This window comes from Amphiprion ocellaris, chromosome 7, assembly GCF_022539595.1.
Source record: "Amphiprion ocellaris isolate individual 3 ecotype Okinawa chromosome 7, ASM2253959v1, whole genome shotgun sequence".
NCBI classification, from domain to species: domain Eukaryota; kingdom Metazoa; phylum Chordata; class Actinopteri; family Pomacentridae; genus Amphiprion; species Amphiprion ocellaris.
The window spans coordinates 35,037,886-35,062,718 of record NC_072772.1 but is presented as its reverse complement, the minus strand read 5'-3'; the positions used below and the strand labels follow the sequence as shown (position 1 = coordinate 35,062,718).

The 24,833-nt window shown below is 41.7% G+C and overlaps 3 protein-coding genes across 3 annotated transcripts; 1 reads left to right on the top strand and 2 right to left on the bottom strand.

Moving 5' to 3' along the window:
- Window positions 1–5,281: 5,281 nt before the first annotated feature.
- On the bottom strand, window positions 5,282–6,433 carry LOC111570951 (olfactory receptor 11A1-like). Its single transcript, XM_035949854.2, has one exon. The coding sequence runs from the start codon at window positions 6,206–6,208 to the stop codon at window positions 5,282–5,284; it is 927 nt and encodes a 308-aa protein (XP_035805747.1). The 5' UTR covers window positions 6,209–6,433.
- A 9,871-nt stretch (window positions 6,434–16,304) lies between these two features.
- LOC111570950 (olfactory receptor 49-like) lies at window positions 16,305–17,496 on the bottom strand. The gene has a single exon (XM_023273968.3). The coding sequence runs from the start codon at window positions 17,269–17,271 to the stop codon at window positions 16,345–16,347; it is 927 nt and encodes a 308-aa protein (XP_023129736.1). The 5' UTR covers window positions 17,272–17,496; the 3' UTR covers window positions 16,305–16,344.
- A 4,095-nt stretch (window positions 17,497–21,591) lies between these two features.
- Window positions 21,592–24,039, top strand: LOC111570948 (putative gustatory receptor clone PTE03). The gene has a single exon (XM_023273964.3). The coding sequence runs from the start codon at window positions 22,891–22,893 to the stop codon at window positions 23,821–23,823; it is 933 nt and encodes a 310-aa protein (XP_023129732.1). The 5' UTR covers window positions 21,592–22,890; the 3' UTR covers window positions 23,824–24,039.
- The last annotated feature ends 794 nt before the right edge of the window (window positions 24,040–24,833 follow it).

Here is a 24,833-nt window from a genome sequence, read left to right as displayed (position 1 = left end):
TCTAAAGAAGAGTTAAATATGCATGAGATATATTCACTGGGAATGCATTCCATTGTAAGATTGTGCCAGGATTTTTTTGTGGGAGCACAGTCTTTGATCCAAAAATACAATATGTTCTTTCTGGTAGTGAAAGTCAACAGGTTAAATAGTCGCTTGTGTTTTGAGTCAATACGTGGGTCCACGAGGCCTAGGAGGAGATGTTTGGGGTCCATGGGTATGATTACATTGAAGATAAAAAATAGGTCCTTAACAACACCAGACCAATAATTTTGTATCTTGGAACACAACCACATACAATGAAAATAGTCACCTACTGCACTCTTACATTTCCAGCAATAAGAGGAAAAATTAGGGTCAATCTTATTTTTAAGAACAGGAGTTACATGGATCCGGTGCAAAATTTTGAACTGAATTGACTTGGTTCGATTACAAATGGAGATTTTAGCAGCCTTTTTCCATATTTTACACCAAACATCAGGATCTATTTGATTATCCAAATCCCTTTCCCAAGCCAATTTTACAGATACTGAAGCAGAGGGAGAGACAGAAGTTATAGCTTTGTAAAATACAGACATTGATTTTTTACCCGAGTGTGTACAGAGTATATTCTCTATATGAGACAAATCGCCTTTTGTTAAAGTTGTATCTTTGGTAATAAAGTGTCTGATTTGAAGGTATCTAAAGAAATCTGATCTCTGCAAATCAATTTTTTGCTGCACCTGAGTAAACGATAACAAGCCCCGATTTTCAAATAGATCCCCTAATTTTGTAAGGCCCTTTTCAGACCAGATTTTATAGCCCTGATCCTCGCAGCCAGGCAGAAAATCTGGATTGTCTAAAATTGGGGTGAGAGGGGATGTATTACAGTTGCTCTCCAATTTACAAACCATTTTCCAAGCCTTGACAGTATTTAGAGAAATTGGATTAGTACATAATTCTTTGACACCACTTTTCACAAAGAGAAGGTTCCAAAGAGGACAGATGCATTGAGAGGATTCAATATCTATCCACACCGAGGCGGCATTATTCCTAAACCATTGTGTTATTAAGTTCAGGTGCACAGCTAGCTGATATTGTCTGAAGTTGGGCATGTCCAGACCGCCATCCAAACAAGGTCTTTGGAGTTTAGACATTTTTAACCTAGGTTTTCTTTTACTCCAGATGAAAGAGCTCAGCCATCCTTCAAGCAATTTAATGACTTTGTTGGTCAATAAGAGTGGTATCATTTGGATAGGGTAAAGTAATCTGGGTGAAATACACATTTTTATAAGGGAAATCCTACCGAGCCAGGACATAGGCAAAGAAGCCCACCGGTCTAAATCTGCTTTTATGGCATCCAGGAGAGGCGGATAGTTAGCTTTATACAACAGCTCAAATGAGGGTGTTACCGAAATACCCAGATAGACAAATCCAGAAGGAGACCAGCGAAAAGGAAAGGGTATAGACAGCTCAGGAACAGACACCAAGGACCCAAGTGGCATGGCTTCTGTTTTAGAGAAGTTAATCCTATAGCCGAAGAATTCACTAAATAATGCAATGGTGTTTATTAGGGCCAAAATAGATGATTGAGGATGAGACAGGAAAATCAGCACATCATCTGCATAAAGGGAGATTTTGTGCTCTCTCTCATTTACTAAAATGCCAGATATGACTTTGTTCTGCCTAATTGCTTGAGCTAATGGCTCAATGGCAACATTAAAGAGCAGAGGACTCAAAGGGTCTCCCTGTCTATTACCTCAGAAAAGAGAGAAGTTACTGGATCTGAGCCCATTAGTTATGACAGACGCAGTAGGAGAATTGTACAAAATATGAATCCACCTAATGAAGGTGTCCCCACAGCCAAATTTACCCAGAACATAAAATAAGTACGGCCACTCCACGCGATCAAACGCTTTTTCAGCGTCGAGAGAAATCACCAATGTGGGGTCCTTGGAGTCGTGGAGTAACTGAATAATATTAAGCAGTCGTCTCATATTGTCACTGGAGTGCCGACCCTTGATAAAACCAGTCTGATCATTACAAATAATATCCGGGAGCACTTTTTCTAACCGCAAAGCCAGAATTTTTGAAAGTAGTTTTTGATCTGAATTGAGCAGAGCAATAGGCCTATAGGAGGCACAATTTTCAAGGTCTTTTCCTTTCTTGAGAATAAGCGAAATATCAGCCTCTCTCAAGGAGGGAGGAAGGATACCGGTAGAAAATGAATGATTTAACATGGCTAACATGGGGTCTATGATGGTATCACCAAACACCTTATAAAATTCATACCCAAAACCGTCTGGCCCCGGGGCTTTTCCTGACGGCATAGATTTCAATGCCAAGAAAGCCTCTTCTCTAGTAATTGGGGCATTAAGACATTGTCTCTGAGCTTCAGTGATCTGTGGAAGAGTGATATCAGAAAAAAACAGTGCATGAGATCTAAAGCATTATGTGGTTGTTCTGACTTGTATAAGTTCGAATAAAAAGTTACAAATTCTGCATTTATAGATTTTGTGTCTAAATATCTACAACCATTCGGGCCTACCACAGAAACTATGGTCTGAGCGGCTGACTGTTTTTTGACAAGATTTGCAAGATATTTACCCAGTTTATCTCCAGATTCATATAGCTTCTGCCTAGCAAACTTTAGTGAATATTCTGCTTTCTGAATTAGCAGAGTATTCATAGCTACTCTGGTAGCAGAGATCTCCTTAAGTAGTTCAGGATCGGGAGTAGAAGAATATTTTCTCTCTATTTCAGCTAGAGCACACTGTAGATGTTCCGCATGTTCCATCCTTTGACGCCTCCTGGATGCCACATAAGAGATAATCAATCCCCTACAATAAGCCTTACAGGTTTCCCAGAGAATACAAGGATTTTCTACAGACACCAAATTAATACTGAAGAAAATCTTCAGTTCAGAGGTCAGATAAGAAATGAAACGGTCATCTTTGAGAAGAAAGGGGGACAGTCTCCAAAATTTAGATAGGGCACCACTATGTGTAAAGTTATAAACCATATATATAGGAGCATGGTCAGAAAGAATAATATTACCAATAGAACATGAAGTAACATGGGATATATTCGAAGAAGGTATGAAAAAGTAATCAAGCCTAGAATAGCTTTTATGGGGAGAAGAGAAGAAAGTAAACTAAGTTTGAAGGGTGTAGACATCGCCATACATCACAATAATTTATGTCTTGACATACAGATATGAGCATCTTGGCCTGTTTAGACACTGACAGATTATGTACAGGGAGTTTGTCCATAGAGGGGATGAGAGTGCAATTAAAATCACCTGCAACAAATGAGTGATCAGAGGCCGTATTTGCAAATTCTGAGAAAACTTTTGAAAGAAAGTCAGGTGAGTAGCCAGGAGGACAGTATAAATTTAAAAGTGAAATAGTTTGACCATAAAGTGTCCCTGAGACCCTAACAAAATGTCCAGATGAATCTTTGACACAGTCTGTAGCTGTGAACGGAGTTTTTTTGTTAACTAAAATTGCAACCCCTCAGGCATGAGAAGAGTAAGAAGTAGCAAAAATTTGACCGACCCAGCCCCTACATAATTTACTAAAATCCTTGTTTTCAAGGTGAGTTTCTTGAAGGAATGCAAAGGAAATCTCCTCTCTCTTTAACTAAGAATACACTGCTGCTCTTTTTGTGGATTTTTGCAAGCCTCTCACATTCCAGGAACAAAATTTTAAATTTACATTAGAATGTATCATAACACCGTGTAAAGTAAGCGTATAAATGCAGGCAAAATGTGGAAAAGATAACTAAGTAAAAATAAAAAATGTCCCATGTCTGAGCATACTTAAAAGATGAAGAACAGATAAAAAACAGAACAGTTACAGAAAAAATAAGCAATAACAAAATAATAGGGTCTTTCCCTAAAATAAAAGGGATAACAGTCTCATAATCTGCTATTCTCCAGCAGAGCATAGATATGCAAGCAACAAACTAATGCTTAGGCCACTTGGCATAGACCTGAACTAAACAAAAAATATTGACAATCCCAATTTAACTCTGTAGACGCGAGGGTACAACATAGGGCATACATGAGCACTTTAATCAGTCATTGAGAGAGCTTAAAAAAGCATCAACCTCCTCCGGAGAGATGTATCTCTTCTTAGCACCATTATGAGAAACTTGTAGAGTGGCCGGATAGAACATACCGTAGGATATTCCTTGATCACGTAGCTTACGTTTGACCACATCAAACGCCTTGCGCTTCTTCACGACGGCCGTGGAGAAGTCATGATAGAAGAAGAGTCGGGAGCCATTGAAAACAATAGCCCCACCTTGGCTAGCTCGGCGTGCTGCCTCCATCACATGTTGTTTATCTTGAAAAGCATGAAAACGTAGCAACAGCGGCCGGGGTCTGCCACCACTCGACGGCCCCGACCCAAGTACTCGACGGGCCCTCTCCAGCCGAACGCGCCCGGCATCCGCGTCCATCTTGAGGAACTGAGGCAGCCATGACTCAAAAAATGCAACCGGCTGACTCGTCTCCAAGCCCTCAGCGAGACCCAGAAGTTGGATATTTAGACGTCTGCTGTAGTTCTCAGCCATGTCCGCCTTTTCAGACAATAGCGTGACCGTCTTCTCCAGTTGTCCGATCCTGGCTTCATAAGCTAACACAGAGTCTTCAGATGCTAGTATCCTAGCCTCCGCTACGTCAAGCCGTGTATTTACGGCCTTAATATCTTCGGTGTGCAGGCGGACAGCCTCAGACAATGGGCTAAGCTTATCGTCAATAACTTTGGTTATACTTGCAGTCATAACCTCAAAGGCCTTGGCCATGGCAGGATCGAGGTCGACGACGACTTGGTTAGCCTCGGAGCTAGCAGGTCCCTCGCCATCTTGATGTAAATCGTTGTCCTGCGGTGATGCACCATCTTTATCTCTCCGAGTCTTGGGTTTTCCCATATTGTCAAAAGATTGTGGCCAAAATGTTTCTAGGGACATAGCCCGCAATGTCCGCAGAAAAATCACAAAATAAGTAAGTGGATTGTCAAGATAATAAAACAAATGTAGCCAAGTGGCCCAGAGCAGCCGTCAAAGTGCTGCTACCACTTCGCCGCCATCACGTGACCCCAGGCATCCCTTTTTAAAAGTGTTTTAAATGTTAACACAAAAGTAATGAAGACAAGCACATGGAAATGTTTTTAACAGCTGATAAATCTTTCACAGCTGTTAACCTGCATGTTTCAGAGGAAACTCGACCTTAATTCAGACAGCTCTGTGGTCGACACAACAAAGACTTCAATGCTTTTATTGTTTCTCAACCAGAACAAATTCACTTCACAGAAAACAGACTTTTGCACGCATGACGGATTTTGGACAATTTCAGTCCATACAGTACAGGGTTGAAGAACGGCTGGCATGTTAGAAAATACAAGGACAAAAATATACGCAGCATACTCGGCACACTGTTCATGTTGAACCTGCTCTGTACAACCTCAAACATACAACCAAAAAAGAAGTTGAGCAGAGAAGCCAAGTGAGGTGTGCAGGTGCTGAGAGCTTTCTGTCTGGTCTGTTTGGAACCAGAAAAACACACTCTGAGGATCTTTGTGTAGGTGTAAAGAATTAAAGTTAAAAGACTAATTAATGTGATCCATGATGTAAAGAGTCCATAGATGTTGTTGACTGTAGTGTCGGAACAGGCCAGTTTAACTATGGAATAGTTGTGACAGTACACTTTGTTAATGATGTTTCCACACAGCTGTAAAGAGAAAGTCAAAGGTGTTTGGGTAGCTAATATAAGAAAAGGAGGAAACCAAGAGGCAGCAATCAGAAAAGCAACTCTCTTACATGACATGTGTGTGTTATATTGCAGAGGATAACAGATAGCAAGATACCTGTCATAAGACATAACAGCCAAGTTAAAAAACTCGACACCAGCATATGAATGTAAACAGAAAATCTGCAAAAAACAAACAGCTGCAGAAACAGTGTGAATATCAGAGAGGATCTGAACCAGCAGGAATGGAAACAACAACGCACTACCATACAGTTGATTTACAAACAGGCTGACCAGAAACAGGTACATGGGCTCATGTAAGCTTCTGTTCATGCAGATAATCACAATGAGAAGCACATTAGCACTGATGATTAAAACATAAACAGTCAGAATAATCAGGAAATATAAGTATTTAAAAACTCCAGTATCAAAGTAGGCAGCAAGAGTGAAATGTGAAACCTGTGTGGAGTTCATCATCATCACATTTTCACCTGTAAAGCAGTCACAGATCCTTTCAGTGCAAAGAAATATAAAGACTATTCTGTGATATACGGATGTGTGCTTTTGGGAAAAATGTGCAGATAAAACAATAAACTTGGATGGATAATATACATTTGATTCATGAAGTAAAATGTGTCCTCTGCCTACTGTCAGGATAATGTGGTAGAAAGAAGAGCAATGAAACAAATATCCAAACAGTCAACATGGTGCCACCGCACCGAACTGCAACTGCTTCAGCCGGTTTTAAACTTTAACGGCAGAAACATGACGTCATCATCACAGCATCTGCTGCTCGCTGATTGAGCAAAACATCAGCAATGAAACCGAAATGCACAGTTAACGTCTGAACCCTGAGCAATTTCTGGATGTTTGCTGCTCCTGTCACATTCCAAGAACCGTCATGAATATCCAGATGATTGACACTTTGGTGCATTAATGTCCAGGTTTTGACACTTTGGTGTGTTATTAACCAGGTTATTGATACTTTGGTGTGCTAATATTCATATTGTTGACACTTTGGCACTTTGATGGGTTAATATGCCTGCTATTGACACTTTAATACATCCACAACTTGATCATTTAGTTTTCTTTGTTCATATCCTAAAAATGAGCTTAAAATGAATAATTAAATTAAGTTAACTGAGGCAAGAATCACTGCTGGGAGGGAGAGGGTAAGGCAGGCTCCTGAGGACCGGTGGTTCGGAGGGCCCACGCACTACAGATGGGGCGACGGAGAGCAACGCTGGCCAGAGGGGAGAGCCAGGGATGAAGCCGGTCCTTGTCGGGGCGAGGGATCCAGATTTCCAGCAAGGACGGAACAGTCAGGGGTCTAGGTCCTTTTTGGGAGAAGCGTCCAGATGTACCGGCAAGCGGCGGGATCCGACAGAATCCCAGCCCTTTTCACTGCCCTCGGGAATGTTAATTATCCGGAGGTTGACTCTGCGGGACCTGTTTTCAAGATCGTCGAGGCGGTCATGAAGAGACTTGTTCTGGGCTTGCAGAATCGTCATTGTTTTTCCCGTGCTTGTTATGCGCTCAAAGTTATCCCCGGTCAGGGTTTCTGCAGCGGCCATTAAAATTATTTACCATTTCACCAAGTGCATCCACCGAGGTCTGCAGTGGTTTAACAGACTCCTGGGTTAATACTGACATGTCTTCCCAGAGCAAAGCCCGTTGCTTCTCCAGTTCTGAAATTAGCTGGGTCATTGATAAAACGTCAGACGAGTCATTGTTGAGACCAGGAATGTTGCTAGCATCTGAGCTCACGGCTGCCATTTTAGCAAGTTTGCTAGCTACAGTAGCCGCTCCGCCACCAGTGACTGGGCAGCTCGATGTATTACTCGCTTTAGATTTAGAACCATTCATTTCTTGACCAAGTTTACGTTGTTACCGTAGTCCATCACTTTCCAAAATCAGTTGTGGTGTTTACAGGTATATATTAACAATTCAACCAGGAGACCTCTTCATGCGACCTACTCCTACATCGTCGCCACCAGAAGTCTCCAACCGTTGCTTTTTTTAAAGTTTCACATTCAGTTAACATTTTAGGTATTTTTGAAACAACACGGCAACAAACAGATGCATGGATCAAATGTTGGAACTAATGTTCTGTCTACAGCAGGCTGTAAGCAATAAATTGAGACATTTTGATGCCTTCTAAAGAAGTTTGGAGGAGCTTTGGAAAACATTGAGAATACCCAGAGAGTAAGACCAGGACAACAAATAGCAAGATATCTGTCATCAGACTTGATGGCTAAGGTGAAAAAATCCACACAAGCGACAGAAAACCTGCAGTAAATATAAGAAGCAGAAACAATGTGAATGTCAGAGAGGATCTGAACCAGCAGGAATAGAAACAACCCTGTACTACCACACAGTTCATTAGCAAACAGGCTGACCAGAAACGGGTACATGGGCTCATGTAGGCTTCTGTTCATGCAGATAATCACAATGAGAAACAGATTAGCAAAAATGATTAAAATATATAACAATGAAATAATAATATAATACAAGTACTTGAGCAGCCCAGTGTCAAAATAGGCACCAAGTATGAAATAGGATACCTGTGTAGCATTTATCTTCATCCATGTTTTAATTTGTAAACCAAACTTAACACTGAACTTACTACAAATAACTGTTACACATTCACACAGAATTGCAAAAGTGAAACAGTGCTGTGTATATCATCAGATAAAGTCATAATAAGGACCTTAAACGCATCGACCTCAGCAAAAACTGGGGACATTGTGTGAATCAGACTGGATCCTCCTGACTCAATTAAAAGCTTCCTTTCTTAAGGGTTCCTGAATGAGACACCCACAGCAGCAGCGCACCTCATCACTGGCGTATTCACTTTGTTTATCATCATATGTACATGAAACCACCTCCAGAAGCTTAATGTTAATCAGTTAAACAAAATACCACTGAGGTTTTCAGACCAATCATAGCACTGAGACAGCATTCGTCAAGGTTGAGAATGACTAGATGTCAAATATGAAAAGAAAAAAACCTGACTTAAGTTCAGGCTTTGATACTATAGACCACTGTGTTCTCCTAGACTGATTTCACAGTTGGTATGGGCAGACAGGCCAAGTCTGAAGTCCATATACACCCCAGTATGCAGTGAAGGTCACGACTTGATGAAACAAAAAGAACCATGTCATCTGCATACACTAGAGACACGACTCTGAGGTTCCCAAACAGGATCCTCTTCACCTTAGCTGCACCTGAAGATCTTGACCAGAAATATTGCAAACAGGACCGGAGGCAAGGGGCAAATTTGGTCCAACACCCATCAAAAATATGGTTGACTTTGTGTCTTACATAAGGGACAAAACTCTCACTTTGGTTGTGCAAGGGGAAAATAAATGATAAAATAAATTTTACTGTGATAGAAACTGACAGTAACAGCGAAAATACAACAACAATGCTGATCATCGCCCTTTGGCCTACGGTGTTCAGGTACCACCTTATCCTTGAACAGGTCCTACTGGAATTAGTTCAGAACTCATTGGGTCTCATCCAGAGCATGTTGGGCCTTGTTTGGGTTTAGTTTTGTGTTGTTTGGGACTGGTTGGGTCTTGTTTGGGTCTAGTTTGGTTTTGTTTGGGCCTTGTTTGGGTCTAGCTAGGTTTCCTTTAGGGCTTGTTGGGTCCCACTCAAGCTTGTTCAGATGTAGTTTGGCCTCGTTTTTTTTTTTTTTTTTTTTTAAAGGACAATTGGGCTTTGTTTGGGTTCAGTTTGTTTTTGTTTGGCCAGTATCTGTATACATAATCCAAATAAGAGCTGTGCTTATTCAACTGTAAAGGGCACTTTGTGAAAAATCAAATAAACACAGGATCAGCAAACAATGGACTGCACCTGCTCTGTATAAATGATTTTATCATTAGGTAGTTACTCACTTGTCAGTTTTGGGTGAAAATCTGTTGTGTTCAGTTTGACTTTAGTTGGACCTCATTCAACTCTAGTTTGACCTTGTTAGGACTTGTTGAGGCTTGGTAAAATTTTGTTCAGGGTTCGTTGGGCTTAGTTTAGTATTGTTTGGCCTTGTTCAGGACTTATTTGGCCTGTTGAGTTCATTCAGGAGTACTGCAACCACGTTCAGATCTACTTGGGCCTTATTTAGGTTTTGTTGGGCCTTGTTTGTGCTTGTTTGGCCTCGTTTGGGCCTTGCTGAGCCTCATTTAGGGTTTATTGGACCTTAATTTGGGTCTCATTGGGCCTCATGTTAGGCTTTGGGGCTTCTGCAGGTGGAGTTTGGCCTTGTCTGGAACTTGGGCCTTATTCGGGCCATTTTGAGCCTTGTTTAGGTCTTGTTTGAGACTGGCTGAGATTTGTTTGGGTCTTTTTCCACCTTGTAAGGTGGTGTAAGGTGCTCGTTTGGCCTCATTTGCGCCATGCTGATTCGTCATTAATGATTTAATCTATCTTTGAGACAAGCATATGCTACTGGCAGGATCAACTAGGTAGCCCAGAGAACATCCGTGTGGTGGCAGCGATTATTTAGGGTGTGTTGGACTCAACACTCAAGTTGGGCATGTTAGACTTTGGGGCTCCTGCAGGTGGAATTTGGCCTTGTTTGGAACTTGGACCTCATTCGGGGCATTTTGGGCCTTATCTGAGTCTAGTTTGGCACTGGTTGAGTCTTGTCTGGGTCTAGTTTGGGACTGATTGGGCCTTGTTTGGGTCTAGTATGTGACTGGTTGGGCCTTGTTTGCGGCTTGGTGGGTGGGGGCAGATACAGAGACCGGGGAGGGGGCCCTGAAGGTAAGGTCCTTGGACCAAAGCCACACTTGCTGTCCTGGGGCGTAGACGGGAGCAGCGGAGCGATGATGGTTGGCCTGATCCTGGGTTTTCTGGGAGGCCCTCAGTAGGACAGTGCCAGCCTGGTGCCAGGTCCAGGTGCAGTGGCGGATGTGCACGGCCACTGAGGGGACAGTGATCTCCTCGTCCTGGTGCGTTAACAGATGGGGCTGGTATCCATGGGTGCACTGCAAACGCATTAATTCGGAAGAGGCATTGGGGAGCGTGTTGTGCGCATATTCTACCCAGGGGATCCGTGCAGTCCAGGTAGTCGGATTCTCAGACGTGCTGCAATGGGGAGTGGCCTCCATCTCTTTGTTCAGCCGCTCTGTCTGGCCGCTGCTCTGGGGATGATATCGGAAGGTGAGTCTGACCGTGGCCCCCAACACTAAACAGAAGGCTTTCCAGACTTGGGAGGTGTATTGTGGACCTCAGTCAGAGACGGTGTCCACAGGTAATCCATGCAGATGAAACACATGGGTCACAAGGAGATCACCCGTCTCCTGGGCAGACAGGAACTTGGGCAGGAAGTGGGCTGCCTTAGAGAACCGATCGACAACTGACAAGATGTCTGTTACCATTTGACTAAGGCAGACCGGTAATGAAATCCAGGGCGATGTGGGACCACGGTCGTCTAGGAACAGGCAGAGGATGAAGCAAGCCTGCACTGGGCTTATTAACAGTCTTATTTTGTTCACAGATGGCGCAAGCTTAAATGAACTCACATGTGTACCAAGTCATGAAGGGCCACCAAAACCTTCAGCGCAGCATAGACATTGTTCTAGATACCCCTGGGTGGTAAGTCAGGTGGCTGGAGTGAGTCCACTAGAGCACAGTGGAGCGAACGGAATCCGGGATGAACAGGGCATTAGGTGGGCCTCCTCTGGGGTCTTGCTGCTGCTCCTGGGCTTGACGGACCATAGACTCAGTCTCCCAGGTCAGACCAGCCAGAAGCCGGGTGGAAGGCAGAATGGGCTCGGACTCCTTAGGGGTCTCCTCCATGGTGTGCAGGCGGGTCATTGCTTGTCTGGAATTGAGTCACTTTAACTGTTTGGATATACGCCAGGTTCTTGTGGTCCGTCCACACCAGAAAGAGCTGCTCCACTCCTTCCAGCCAATGGCGCCACTCTTCTAAAGCCAGCTTCACTGCCAGGAGGTCCCTGTTACTGATGTCATAGTTTTTCTCGGCGAGTTTCAGCTTCCTTGAGAAAAATGCACAAGGGTCAAGGTTATTATCAGTGGGTGAGCACTGTGAGAGTACCGCACCTGCACCACAAACTGGAGACTTGGGTCTGGCTAGATGAGGAGCAGATATGAAGTGGGCCTTGAGCTCCTGGTAAACCGCCTCTGCTCCCGAATTACAGAGGAACTTTGTGGCTGTGGAGGTGAGCACGGTCAAGTGGCCCACGATGCGGCTGTAATTCATGAGGAAGCGGCGGTAAAAGTTTGCAAACCCACAAAACCACTGGAGCTGTTTGCGGCTCTCGGGTCGGGGCCACCCCTTTATCGCCGTAATCTTGGCCAGGTCCATCCTGATCTTTCCTGCAGACATAATGTAACCTAGGAAGAAGATGGTTTGTGCATGGAACTCAGACTTCTCCGCCTTGACATGGAGGCGGTTCCACAGCAGGCACTCCAGCACCTGACGGACACATCATTGGTGTTTCCTCCAAGCTGCGGGAGAAGAGCAGGATGCCATCCAAATTTATAAATACAAACCAGTTGAGGATGTTCTGGAGCACAGTGTTGACCAGGTTTTTGGAAGATGGCCAGGGTGTTGGTGAGGCCAAAGGGCATCACGGTATACTCGCAATGCCCTAGGGGGGTGTTAAAAGCCGTCTTCCACTCGTCCCCCTCCCAGATGAGAATGAGATGGTAGGCATTTCAGAGATCCAACTTGGTGAACACCATGGCTCTGTGGAGGGAGGTGAAGGCAGAGCTGATCAACAGTAGTTGATACTTTTTCCTCACCGTTATATTATTGAGCCCTCGGAAGCCGATGCATGCTCGAGGGGTCTTGTCCTTCTATCCTACAAAGAAGAAACCTGCTCCGATGGGCGATGAAGAGGGACAAATCTGGCCAGCTGCCAGAGAGTCCTTAATGTATGCCTCCATGGCGACGTGCTCTGACTTGGACAGAATGTACAATTGGATGCTGGGCTGGAGAGCTCTGGGCAGCAGGTTGATAGCGTAATTGTATTGTTGGTGCAGTGGCAGCAACAAGGCCTGATCTTTACTGAAGACATGGGTGAGCTCATAATACACTGCAGGAGTTGGCAAGGGTTCTGTAGAGATGCCGAGCTGAGTGACCAAAGCCCAGTCCATGAAGCTGTCCTCCACTCCAGAATCAATCGGGATGGAGAGTGTAATCCGCTGCTCCTTCCAGCAGAGTTTGGAGGAGACCTGCAGCTGTTGGGGGGACAGGACAGAGTAGCCCCTTGGTTATTATTGAGCCCGGTATTTTACCGACAAGTAGAGACAGGTGTTCATCCGGAAACAGAGGTTCCTCTCCTCCACAGAAAGCCGAGCATGTCCGAGCTGCATTGGCTTCCCCTCCGAGGAAGCTGCGCCAGACTGGGGCGCTCGTGGTAGGCTGGACGTCGGGCGAATGTGACAGGGACATGCATGGAAGGACTGCGGAAGCTGGACTTCTGTCTCCTGGTAGCATTCTCAGAGGCGGTTGTCCACTCGGATCACAAGGGAGATGAGTTGATTGAGGGAGGAGGGCTTATCCTGAGCTGCCAGCTCATCCTTGACCACATTGCTCAATCCCCTCTAATCCCCTCTAAAAGGTTCCTTGTAGGGCTTTGCCATTCCAGGGGGGAACACAGCCTTCTCAGGACTGGCGGCACGGATGGCGCATGCTAGTGCTGCAGATCGTGCAGCGGAGAGCAGCGGCAGCTAGAGGGGAGAGCCAGGGATGAAGCTGGTCCTCATCAGGGTGGGGGATCCAGATATCCGGCAAGCAGCAAGGTCGGACGGATAAGTTCGGGGTCTTGATCCTCTTCGATAGAGGACTCCAGATTACCAGGAGATGGCCGGGTTGAATAGAGCAGACAGGTAGTCAGGTTTACCGGCGGACAGCCAGGTCAGAGTTTGGCAGGACCAGACCATACGGTCACTAGATCTGCAGGCAGAACAGACAAGAGTAAATATAGATTATATGTAGGATTTGCAAAACGTGCAAAAGCGACCTGACCAACTTGACACCGAAGTTGATGCTACGATCGGGCCAGCAGTGGAGTCATGAGCTGGGTTTTATGGAGCTGATGATGAGGCAGGTGTGCTTATCCGCAGCTGTCTGGAGTTCCTGATGATTTAACTGATTGATGAGTAACAGCCGCGGGACAGCAGCACAGGAGAGTGAGCAGAGCGGTGAGTGGAGAGAGAGGGAGAACAGAAAGAGAGAGAAAAAGAGGGAGAATTTAAAAAATGAGGGGTAGAGGAAGGTAAAAGGCGGTAAGGTGGGGGCGGATGCAGAGACCGAGGATGTGGCCCAGATTATGGATACTTGGATGGGTTAATGTCCAGGTTATTGACATTGTGGTGCTGTAACATCCCCGCTATTGACACTTTAGTAGATCAACATCTAGGTTATTCATAGGGCTGCAGCTATTGATTATTTTAGAAATTGATTATTCTATTGATTCTTCTATCGATTTATCGAGTAATCAGAGTCCGCACTTGGCATGCATGTTACAGCATCAAAAGCAGAAGTGAACGCGCAGTGCAACAGAAATAACCATCCTGATGGAACACGGGCGGACATCTATGATGTCTTGCACATATATAGTATAGTACACTGGTATTGTACGTATTTAGTATAGTACAGGGGTACTGTGTATGTGTATATATATATATATATAGTATATATAGTATGTTACAGGGGTATTGTACGTATTTAATATAGTACAGGGGTGTGTGTATATATATATATATATATATATATATATATATATATATATACACTATATTACAGAGGTATTGTACATATTTAGTATAGTACAGGGATATTGTACATATAAAAATTATTAGACCACCCTTGTTTTCTTTCATTTCCTGTTCATTTTAATGCCTGGTCAAACTAAAGGTACATTTGTTTGGACAAATATAATAATATCAACAAAAATAGCTCGTAAGAGTTTCATTTAAGAGCTGATATCTAGACATTTCCTATGGTTTTCATGATAACCAAAGTTACTTAAGCTGTTACATTAATAGTTACGGCATTGTACTGCCAAAAGCAATGCTTTTAGGCATTCCATATTTTCTTGTCTGTCTGTTTTAGTCACATAATACACACAGGAGTTAGTACTTACTTGCATGACCATTGTTTTTGATGGCTGTAGCCATGCATCTTGGCATGCCCTCCACTAGCTTCTGGCATTGTTCTGCTGTCACTGGAGCCTATTCCTATTACACAAATTCAAACAAATTTGCTTTGTTTTTGGGCTTGCGGTTCTCCATTTTGTGTTTGATGATTTTTCACAGGTTTTCAATTGGATTTAGATCAATACAGACTTATCTATACAGAAGATAAGGCTTGCAGAGTCAGTAACTTCTTTTAAATCACTTCTGAAAACCCACTTTTATATACTTGCTTTTATGTGAAATTTACTTTTAGCTTTATTTAGTTTTAGTGTTCTATTTTGTATTATGTCCTGTTCATTTTAGACATCATCTCTTGTTTTATTTTACTTTTAGCTGCCTGGTTCTTTGGTGTGATGTCATCTCTCTAATTCTTCAATTCTCAAATTTTTTTGATTTTTAATTTCTAACTTTAACCCTCAGTCTTATTCTTTAATTTTTAAACTGTCCAATTCCTTTGTTTGATATGAGTGTTAATATCGCTAATTATTCATTTAATTATCATTTTTATTTTTGATTTTAATTGACTGCTCTGTCTTTTCTCCTTATGTCTTCCTTGATTTTCTGTGTTGCATGTTTTGACTGTCAAAGCACATTGTGAATGCTGTTCTTCAGGGTGCTCTATAAATAAGATTATTTTACCAGACTGAATCTAAAAAGTGACATTTCTGTCTCCTCTGGTGTCAACAGTGATGATGCCTGCTAGTAACTTTTTGCATGAATAATAGGAAGGCAATATGTGTGGATTATATTTAGGTCAAGGTTTACGCTGCTCAGGATTGACCTCTGGTATCTGAATATGATCAGTCCACGTATAGTTAAAGCTATGGCCCAATGTTAAATTTTCTGACGGAAATCTGCATTTTCCTGATATTTCTGTACAACTGATGGACACTTATGACTTATGCTGAGCAAAGTAAGGTTGATTAACAAACTGGTTCATTTATATATATATATATATATATATATATATATATATATATATATATATATATATATATATATATATATATATATATACATATAATAAGAATATGTGCCTTTTATTCTCACTTCTTATCATTTTAGTGATTTTCCTTTGGTACTGGTTGATACCTCTTCAAAAAAGTCTGTGCAGGAAAATCCCTGCAAATGAATAGAACAGAGTAGAAAAGTAATCTTATGGCCTGAATTTTAATGTCATATGCAGGGATTCACACTCTTTGTGTAGTTTAGCTTCATGAATCTCTACAGATGACACATGAAGACATATTTAAGGTGAGACAAAAGAACAGAAACTTCCAATTTTTAATCTGTTGTAAAGATAAACATAGAAACTAATGCAAACACATGATTTTTTTTTTACTGCAGTAAATGTTGTGTACCCTGTGTATTCTCTTCAGACAGCTCTGTGGTCGACACAACAAAGACTTCAATGCTTTTATTGTTTCTCAACCAGAACAAATTCACTTCACAGAAAACAGACTTTTACACGCATGGCGGATTTTGGACAATTTCAGTCCATACAGTACAGGGTTGAAGAACGGCTGGCATGTTAGAAAATACAAGGACAAAAATATACGCAGCATACTCGGCACACTGTTCATGTTGAACCTGCTCTGTACAACCTCAAACATACAACCAAAAAAGAAGTTGAGCAGAGAAGCCAAGTGAGGTGTGCAGGTGCTGAGAGCTTTCTGTCTGGTCTGTTTGGAACCAGAAAAACACACTCTGAGGATCTTTGTGTAGGTGTAAAGAATTAAAGTTAAAAGACTAATTATTGTGAGCAATGTCGTAAAGAGTCCATAGATGTTGTTGACTGTAGTGTCAGAACAGGCCAGTTTAACTATGGAATAGTTGTCACAGTACACTTTGTTAATGATGTTTCCACACAGCTGTAAAGAGAAACTCAAAGATGTTGTGATAACTATTATGAGAAAAGGAGGAAACCAAGAGGCAGCAATCAGAAAAGCAACTCTCTTACATGACATGTGTGTGTTATATTGCAGAGGATAACAGATAGCAAGATACCTGTCATAAGACATAACAGCCAAGTTAAAAAACTCGACACCAGCATATGAATATAAACAGAAAATCTGCAAAAAACAAACAGCTGCAGAAACAGTGTGAATATCAGAGAGGATCTGAACCAGCAGGAATGGAAACAACAACGCACTACCATACAGTTGATTTACAAACAGGCTGACCAGAAACAGGTACATGGGCTCATGTAAGCTTCTGTTCATGCAGATAATCACAATGAGAAGCACATTAGCACTGATGATTAAAACATAAACAGTCAGAATAATCAGGAAATATAAGTATTTAAAAACTCCAGTATCAAAGTAGGCAGCAAGAGTGAAATGTGAAACCTGTGTGGAGTTCATCATCATCACATTTTCACCTGTAAAGCAGTCACAGATCCTTTCAGTGCAAAGAAATATAAAGACTATTCTGTGATATACGGATGTGTGCTTTTGGGAAAAATGTGCAGATAAAACAATAAACTTGGATGGATAATATACATTTGATTCATGAAGTAAAATGTGTCCTCTGCCTACTGTCAGGATAATGTGGTAGAAAGAAGAGCAATGAAACAAATATCCAAACAGTCAACATGGTGCCACCGCACCGAACTGCAACTGCTTCAGCCGGTTTTAAACTTTAACGGCAGAAACATGACGTCATCATCACAGCATCTGCTGCTCGCTGATTGAGCAAAACATCAGCAATGAAACCGAAATGCACAGTTAACGTCTGAACCCTGAGCAATTTCTGGATGTTTGCTGCTCCTGTCACATTCCAAGAACCGTCATGAATATCCAGATGATTGACACTTTGGTGCATTAATGTCCAGGTTATTGACACCAAGTTATCTATAGGTTATTCATAGTTTTTTGAGTTATTATCTGGGCTATTGATACTGTGACGGGTTAATATCCAAGTTAATGTGACTTTTGTGTGTTAATATCATGTATATTTAGACTTTTGTGTGTTAATATCCAGATTATTGATGCTTTTGTGTGTTAATATCAACACAAGTCTTCAGTTTATACCCATGATAAAGAGTTAAAAGTTCTTGAACCCTAATCAGAAATACAAACTTGTGCCCAGTTTAACTTCACTCTCAGATGATGCAAAACCCTGCAGACGTAGCTGATGTTGACATCAAAGGTTGTCCAAGCATGTCAACACATCTGTCCCAGAGGTGTTTTCACATCAGCCACAGTTTCCACTAATTCCCTCTGAAGCAAATTACATCAGGAACCAGAGAGACCAGCCAGGCCGAGCAGACCTCAGCACTGGTTTCTCTGGTCCACAGAGGGCTGATAATGACCTCCCCTTAGACTCCTCAGGACGGACAAACATGTTGTCCAGCTTCCTCACTGAATGATGACATTAACTGCTAAAGAAAGTCACTCCAAAGTTCTGTGAGTTTTGAAGTTTCACCAGCAGCTCTGAGACGAGTGAAAATACAGTGAAACACAAACCACATAAACCTGACGTTTCCTGTTGAGTTTGATTTGGTCGAGTTTCTTTTCTACTTCGTACCAGATTACGATTTGACTCACTGAACTCAAAGTAGTTTTCGAGGCTCTTGTCTCGTTTTTCCTCACTGTGGTTTGTTTTTCACTGCAATATAAAGTCCTGCACCTCTATTCTATGACGGAAACTGAAAATAACTGTGATAAAAATGCTATCAAAGCTGGATAAAAGTGTCAGCTCAAGCTAACAAACTGCTTACATTCTCACAGCCTCTACAAACTTTTTTTCACAACCCGATTCTGTTTTTAGTTGCTGCCTGGTAAATGGTGTCATTGAGGTGGTTTTGTTTAAAGGTAACATACAGTGGTGAAAAAAAAATGTTTGGACACCTCATACATTTGTGAAATATTGCTTTAGGAATCACTCTTAGGTCTTCAAGACCAAGGTCTTTTTGTATAGTCAGAGCCAAAATACTAAACAAATCCTACAAAAGCCATTAAGAACTGAAAATTGATTGGTTCCATAAAAATCCATAAGAAATTTTGAGTATGGGGTCATTTTGGTTCCAGCGATCCACTAATGAAGGTCATGCTTTTTATTAAAAGACACAATTTTTGTTGCCGTGCTTGGTGTCTATATAAAGCCAGCACATTAGAAAGTTCTTCAGAGACAAAAACTGTGTACCTGGTTATACAACCAAAGAACCTAATGCAGGAAACACACCTGAAGATGCAGATTGTGAACCAGGAAGGGTCCAGCTGCCTCCAGATAGCCAGAAAGTGCAGATGCAGTCCTTCAGCAGTTGGATACACTCTGTAGATATACAGATGAACCAGCAGCTTGGAAGACAAACCAAGATCTGGGTGTCCAAGGGTTTCTTCAGCAAGAAATGACCTCATCCTGATCCGCATGTGCAGGAAAACCCACCAAATGACATCACAGGAGCTTCAGCAGCAGTGGTCAAACCAAACTGGTCTTCAATGTTCCACCTGCACTGCACATGGTTGACTTTTAGATCATGTCTTCAGGTCCTACAAGGCTGTCTAGAAGCCCCTGGTCAATGAGAGCACACAAGAACTGGGCAGCCAGGAACTGGAAGAAGATTCTGTGGTCAGATGAGTCCAGTTTCCAGCTTTATCTTCCTCCTGCTAATGTGAGGGTACACAGAAGGCCAGGAGAAGCATTATCTCCAGCATGTACAGCATCTACTGTCAAGCATGGTGGAGGCAGTATCATGGTTTGGGGATGCATGAGTGCTGCTGGTGGTGGTCATCTCATTGAACTCTGCCAAGTATTGTGCCATTGTCCAAACTCACATGCTCCCTTCTGCACATGCTTCCATCAAGGTTAAACTGGATGTTTCAACAAGACAATGTTCCTTGAACTCATCCAGGTCCATCAGAACTTGGCTACAGGAGCTCAGTATCTAGGTCTGGGGAACATGTCAGTCACGATTAGAGCTCTACTGCTGCTAATGACAGGACTATTACATATTAATTTGATGATGTAATGGTTTATTGATTTATTGTTCAGTTTTGAACACATTCTCTGTTATTTGTTGACTTTGATACCGACAATGTTGACAACTGACATATTGAAGCTGTCAAGAATTTAGTTTTGTTAGTTTATCAAAACAAATACAAAATATCATTTGTATTTGTTTGCGTCTGTCTAATGCAGCCACACTTTTTGAAACACAAAAAAGATTTTTCCACAAATATTTCATGCTAATATTTGAGATTGTGTAAAATTTTAAGGGTGCCCTAAAACTTTTTTCCACCACTGTGCTTCTCATCCGTGCCCGTGGGTTTTCAAGTTCAAAGGGTTAAAAGAAGGGAACAAATTCAACAAACGGTGAGTGAGGCCTCTAGTAACCTTCACATGGACCTCTTCAAAGACGTCCAAACCTCCTCAGAAACCTTCAGAACCTTATTAAAGACACTTCAAGAGACTCAAACATTGATTACATTTGATTATTTCACCTTTTTATATCAAGGTTATTGATCCTTTCATGAGTTCTATCCAGGTTCTTCATGTTTTTGTGCATTAATGTCCAGGTTATTGGCACTTTTGTGATTAGATATCTGGATTATGGACACGTGTGCATTAATATTTAGATTATCAATGCTTTTGTGTGTTAATATCCAGGTTATTGAGACTTTTGTACAGTAAAATCTAGATTATTGACACTTAATTGCATTTTTGTCTGGATTATGGAGACTTTTGTGCATTAATATCTAGATTATTTACACTTTTGTGTGTTAAAGTCTGGATTTTGGACACTTTTGTGATTGGATATCTGGATTATGGACACTTGTGTGTTAATAATTGGATTATTGACACTTTTGTGATTAGATATCTGGATTGCAGACACTTTTGTGCATTAATGTCTGGATTATTTCTGCTTTTGTGTGCTGATATTCAGGTTAATGATATTTTTGTTTAGTATTTAGATCATTGAGATAATGTATTGTGTTTGAATTTTGAATGTTGTGGATGGGTGTGGTGGATTTCAGTGTGGCCGAGAGCATTATCAGCGTTTATCTTGCTTTGGGCCACCATGACAGAGACTTCTGTTACATTTATCGACCTCCGGCCTACAGTCTCATGTAGAAAAACACAAATTTTGACCACTAATTGTATTGCTAATGTCAATGATAGCTGTTCATGGGTAGAAATGACCTCATGTCTTGATGTACATTGTTTATTTTACAGAATAATCATTTATTTATTGGTAACTCGACTGGCTATTGGCGAGCTTCTTCTTTTTCCCGGTCTCTGACTATAGGATCACTTTTATAAGTGTTTTTTCAGTTTTTTCTTAATCACATGGGCTGTGTACTGTTTTGAAACCATTTGTCCATTATTTTAATAAACTATTCCAACTATATACTTTATTTATCTAAACAAGTTCCAACACGTGGCTTTCATGTGTCCGGTTGATGGGAAGTGTGCAGGTAGCCACTGTTAGCTGTGAGCTCGCTGCTCGTTGTGACCGTAAACTTACTAAAAATCTGCACAGCAACAGTTCGGATTTTAGTTTTGTTTTTGTCTTTTGAATCGTGTTCCATGCTGTGACCCCTGAGGTTAAAGGAACTGTCTGATACCAATAATACCGGGGCGTGGCCTCAGCCGGCAGACGTCAGTCTCTACCTGTTCGACTGAACTTGAGATGTATAATAAGAGCTGCTGTTTCTGTGTTTGTACAGCAGCTCGGAGGACTTCCAGCTGCTGATGTTACCTGTGATGTGCTGCTGTCTCTCTTACAGGATTTCTGCTGCTTTGCTGCTTTATTTTCCTTGTCTCGTTGTCGCTGTTCCATTTAAACTAATTTAATCAAAGCACAAATGAGGTTTGAGTCGAAGCCGCTGCTGTTGAATCACTGAAGTGTCTTATTTGTGGCTCTGACTGGTTCACATTGATGATTTATCTCATGTTGGTTTAAATCTCTGAGCTGAAATTCAGGGTTTAACGTGTGATAATGGATTTTATTTCTGATGTTTATTGTGCAGGAAGTCTTTCTGCTGTTTTTCTGAAGCTTCAGTGACGCGACTGCATCGTGTTTTTCCACTTTATTTACAGCTACAGTTTGATTCTGCAGGTTTCTGATGTAAAATCCACAACTTTTTGAACATGTTAAGTATGCTCGTGTTTGTTTGTTTTGAGTTCTGGTGAATCTCTTGACAGTTGCAGCTTCATCGTGGGTGTGATCCTGTGCACACATTTGCTGCTTTTCTCTGTTTTTCCTCCTCTGAGAACGACTGAATTCCTAATTTGCCAACAAAACATTTTCCCACTGAGAAATGTGCACAGAATAAGTCCGTAAAGGGTTTAACATCCAAGTTATTGTCCCTCATGTACATTAATATTCAGGTTATGTACGTTAATATCTAGATTATCGTCTCCTTTGTGCATTAATATCCTGGGTATTGACACATTAACATCCAGGTTCTTCATGCTTTTGTGTATTATTATCCATGGTATCAACACTTTTTTTGCCTTAATATCCAGGTTGTTGGCCTTTTCATGTGTTAGTATCCAGATTAATGTCACTTTTCTGTGATAGTATCCAGATTCTTGACTCTTAAACATGTAAAATCTGTTTTTTGTTTTTTTTAAAAATTTGAGCTAATTTCACACTAACGACTGAATGATGATGACAGTTTGTCCTGAAGATGCTAAAATTTGATTTTTGTTTGTTCTTGAAGGCATTTTTTGAAACAAACACCATCAGAAAACATGATTAAGTCAGATTATGTTGCGTCTCTGCACAGACAGGCAGATGACCGATGGTGACTCTTTGGTTCACTTGCAGCTGAAATTACTTTTATTTTACATGTAAGAGCTTTGTAAGTGTTTTCAGAGGAAGTTGTTCCAAAGTTTTAGGTGTAAAACCTTCAGACAGCCTCTGAGGATCTGCTACCTTTTGTCTTTTCCACCTTGTTACCAACTGAAGAACAGTTCAGAGTCTTAACTGAAGATGTTGCTGCCGTGATGAAGTGTTTCCCTGCAGCTCTTTGACCACCATGACGGAGAACAACACTGATATCGTGTTTATACTTCAGGGTCTGAATGGTTCTCTGACCGACCGTCAGCTCTACTTCGCCTTCGCTCTGATGTCGTACAGCTTCACAGTCTTTGTGAACCTGACGCTCATCGTCACCGTCTGCCTCGATAAAACGCTCCACGAACCCATCTACATCTTCTTGTGCAACCTGTGTTTTAACGGCATCTGTGGCGCTTCCTGTTTCTACCCAAAGCTGCTTTACGACCTCCTGGCCGACTCCCACGTCATCACCTACATCGGCTGCCTGACCCAGATGGTCGCCACCTACAGCTACATCTTCTGCGAGTTCACCAGCCTGACCGTCATGGCGTACGACCGCTATGTGGCCATCTGCCGGCCGCTGCAGTACCGAGCGCTGATGACGGTGCAGAAGGTGGCTCAGCTGCTGTTCCTCACCTGGTGCTTCTCCATGTTGGAGGCCTTCGTGGGCATCAGCCTGACCTCCAGGTTGCCGCTCTGTGGACGCCACCTCCCCAAGATCTTCTGCACCAACTGGGACGTGGTGAGGCTGTCGTGCTCTGACACGACGGTCAACAACATCTACGGCTTGGTGTTGACGTTCTCTCACCTGCTGCAGATGGTGCTCATCCTGATTTCTTACGCCCACCTGGTCCGAGCCTCCATCAGATCTCTGTCCGACCGCCGGAAGTTCGTCCAGACATGTTTGCCGCATCTCGTCACGCTGCTCATCTTCACCACCTCACTCTTGTTCGACATGATGTACTCTCGGTACGGCGGCAGCAACACGATGGCAGTTCTGAAGAACGCTCTGGCTGCAGAGTTCCTGGTGGTTCCTCCTCTGATCAACCCCGTCATCTACGGCATGAACCTGCACCAGATCAGGTCCAGGATCCTCCACATGTTCACCCACAGACCAGAGATCCCAAAGTGACACCAGAAAAACTACAGATATCATCAAGAACTTTCATTAGAACACTGATTCTCAAGATTCACAATTTAAAACTGTTTTAGTTAACGTTGGAGGCTGAAGTTACTCACAGATCTGTTAAAAAACCAATAATGACAACACACCTGCTTTCTAAAATGCTGCTCATTCTTTGTTTCAGATGAAGAAAAAATAAAATGTTGGAAACTTGGTATTATAAAACTGTCAACCTGTTTAAGTTCATTAAATTATATAAACAGGTTCTTGGATAAATAAGAATAATGTAAGTTATTTGGTTTCTAGTATTCAATGGAAAATATTTTAATTACTTCAGCAAAACTGATTAGAAGACATTTTTTGATTAGTAAGCAATAAGAAATGATAAATTAAGAACATTATGATCAATTGTTATTATTACTAATTATTTATGTTACAGAAACACACTAAATATTGATTGTTGGTGAAGTTGGGTCATTGCAGTTCAGCATGTTTGGACATTGCTTGTGGCGCCCCCCAGGGCTCAGTGTTCATATTTGAACACAGACAGATGAAAAATGCAGCTAAATAGAAATGAAACATTTTTGTGGTTTAAGTTTTTTCTCCGTCGAGGCTCTGCCTCCTTGGAGGAGGAATAACCTAAACAACAAAAATATCTCTTTTATTAACTTAATTATAAACTTTTTGTTTATAAAAAAATTACATAAAGATTGATATTCCTATAAAAAGAACCATCAAAATTCCACCATTTATCAGACCCAGAAAAGATGAAAACAATGAATCTCTGGATTTTCAACTTTCTGAAGCTCCTTGAACTACTTATGCTGATTTTATGTGCCATACAGTGGAAAAAAACAACTAAATTCAGGCTTTAAGTCATCAAAATCACTTTTTTCTATTGTCCCATTTTCCTTTTTTAAATAAATTTTAAATTATAAACACGTATATGTCTATTCATTGATTCAACTGTCAACCACAATTTTATTTGAATTGAAAAACTTCACTTGTGTCAAATATTG

Excerpts from the sequence above, each read along its gene's own strand:
- LOC111570950 (XM_023273968.3), bottom strand. The coding sequence starts at position 17,271 with ATGATGATGAACTCCACACAGGTTTCACATTTCACTCTTGCTGCCTAC.
- LOC111570948 (XM_023273964.3), top strand. The coding sequence starts at position 22,891 with ATGACGGAGAACAACACTGATATCGTGTTTATACTTCAGGGTCTGAAT.
- LOC111570951 (XM_035949854.2), bottom strand. The coding sequence starts at position 6,208 with ATGATGATGAACTCCACACAGGTTTCACATTTCACTCTTGCTGCCTAC.